The sequence below is a fragment of the Acanthisitta chloris genome, unplaced genomic scaffold (genome assembly GCF_000695815.1).
Source record: "Acanthisitta chloris isolate BGI_N310 unplaced genomic scaffold, ASM69581v1 scaffold25695, whole genome shotgun sequence".
Taxonomy (NCBI): domain Eukaryota; kingdom Metazoa; phylum Chordata; class Aves; order Passeriformes; family Acanthisittidae; genus Acanthisitta; species Acanthisitta chloris.
The window spans coordinates 1-2,437 of NW_008672501.1; the positions used below are offsets into that span (position 1 = coordinate 1).

The 2,437-nt window shown below is 55.3% G+C and overlaps 1 protein-coding gene across 1 annotated transcript in view; it reads left to right on the plus strand.

Moving 5' to 3' along the window:
• The first annotated feature begins 9 nt into the window (after nt 1-9).
• DAPK3 (death-associated protein kinase 3) overlaps nt 10-2,437 on the plus strand; it is a 5,684-nt gene continuing 3,256 nt past the window's right edge. The window contains exons 1-2 of the mRNA XM_009074553.1: nt 10-71; nt 1,705-2,065. Coding sequence (XP_009072801.1) covers nt 10-71; nt 1,705-2,065 — 423 coding nt within the window. The remainder of the gene's footprint in view (nt 72-1,704; nt 2,066-2,437) is intronic.

A 2,437-nucleotide genomic window follows, 5' to 3' on the forward strand; every position in this document is an offset into this window, starting at 1 on the left:
CCTGCAGCCATGTCCACCTTCCGCCAGGAGAGTGTGGAGGATTTCTATGAGATGGGGGAAGAGCTTGGCAGGTGAGTGGCACCCCCAGCACTCAGGGGGCTCCTTGCTGCACCCCCTGCCCCAGCACCAACTTGGGACCTCCATCCTCCTCCACCCTCCTGGTGCCTCCTCCGTGCTGGGAGCCAGTGTTGGTAGCAGAAGGTGATTAACACAGGGGTGTTAATTAAGGCTGGTTGCTGGCAGTTCCTGGACTGGGCTGTGCTGGAGGGTTCCTGCTCTCCTCTCAGCCCGTGGGAGGGATCCAGGGCTGAGTCACTGCAGATGGGATTTAATTAGCAGAGGAGGTGCTGGGGGAGGAGTGTGAGCTGCCTTGGGATCCTCTAGTCCTGCCCTTTTTGGGAACGGGGAAGTCATTGGGTAGAAAAAGCATTTTGGGTAATTTTAATGTTGGTTTTTTTTCCTCCAAGGGGAGGAGCTTCCAAGTCTTACTGCTGTAGCTGCAGTTCCTTGTGATCCCTAGGGAGGGATGTGCTGACCAAGGGGTGAATCCTATTGGGAAAAGCTTTTCCTGCCCTGGGAGGGCTGTGGGTGTCCCTGGCTGTGATCCAGGGCTGGATAAAGGAGTCTTGGATCCAAGTGCAGTTACTCTGAGCTTTGGTTTGGCTCCCCAGGGAAGTTGTCACAGCCTCAAATCTGACAGAGTTCAAAAGGCATTTGGGCAATGCTCTCAGGCACATGGTGGGATTATTTGGGATGTCCTGTGCAGGGCAGGAGTTGGACTAGTTGATCCTTGGGGTTTCTTCCAACTTGGATTATGATGTGATTTCAGGCATTTCCTTCCTCCCTATCAGAGCTTTATGGGCCCACTGGGCTCCAGGATTTGCTCCTGGGAGCAAAGCTCCTGGCTGGAAAGGGAGATTGGTGGAAATCTCCCACCCTGAGTGGTCACACCAGCACGTGAACAGCCTAGGGAGGGTCAACAGCTGCCAAATTCCTGGGAGGAATTTCCTTCCTCCATCCTGGTACGAAAAAAAAAAGGGAAATTTAGGTTAGATATTAGAAAGGAGTTTTCCCTGGGAGGGTGGTGAGCCACTGGCACAGGTTGCCCAGATTGTTCCATCCCTGGGAGTGTTCCAAGCCAGGTTGGAGAAGAGAAGCTCCAGGGAGATCCCAGAACACATTCCAGTGCCAAGAGAGCTGCAGAGGGACTTGGGACAAGGGATGGAGAGACAGGACACAGGGAATGGCTTCACATGGACAGGAGGGTTAGATGGGATATTGGGAAGGAATTCCTCCCTGGGAGGTGCTGAGGGGCTGGAATGGATTTCCCAGAGCAGCTGTGGCTGCTCCATCCCTGGGAGTGTTCCAGGCCAGGTTGGATGGGGCTTGGAGCAACCTGGGCTGGTGGGAGGTGTCCCTTCTCATGGCACGGGGTGGAACTGGATATTCCAAGCCCTAAAATTCTCTGGTTGCATGATCCTGGGTGATGCCAGGTTGTGTGATCCTGTGTGATGCCAGGGTGTGCCAAGCCTGGGAGCAGGTGGACATCAGCAGATCCCAATTCCTGGCAGGTCTGGATGGAAAACTGTCCTCCAATGCAACACCTTTGCACATCACATCCTTGTGCTGCTTCAAAGCAACCAGGAGAGGCAGGAGATCTTCTGCTCACCTCTCCTCACCTCCCTTTCTCCCTGCATCCCTCAGTGGACAGTTTGCCATCGTGAGGAAGTGCCGGGAGAGGAAAACGGGCGTGGAATACGCTGCCAAGTTCATCAAGAAGCGTCGCCTGTCGTCGAGCCGCAGGGGCGTGAGCCGCGAGGAGATCGAGCGCGAGGTGAACATCCTACGGGAGATCCAGCACCCCAACATCATCACCCTGCACGACATCTTTGAGAACAAGACTGACGTGGTGCTGATCCTGGAGCTGGTGTCAGGAGGAGAACTCTTCGACTTCCTGGCGGAGAAGGAGTCGCTGACGGAGGAGGAGGCCACGCAGTTCCTCAAGCAGATCTTGGATGGGGTACACTACCTGCACTCCAAGCACATCGCACACTTCGACCTGAAGGTGAGGCCTGGGAGGTGTAAATATTCCATGGAGGGAGGTGGGAGTGGGGATGAGTCCTCAGGTGAGGTCTGGGTGGTGCAAATATTCCATGTGCAAAGCTGGGAGCAGGGATGAGTCCCCAGGTGAGGTCTGGGAGGTGCAGGTGACTGGAACTGGGAGCTTGGAACTGGTAGCAGGTATGAGTCCCCCCCAGGTGAGGCCTGGGAGGTGCAAACATTCCGTGCACGGAGTTGGGAGCAGGGATGAGTTCTCAGGTGAAGTCTGGGAGATGAAAACATTCCATGCATGGAGCTGAGAGCAGAGATGAGTCCTCAGGTGAGGTCTGGGAGGTGCAAATATTCCATGTAGGGAGCTGGGAGCAGGGATGAGTCC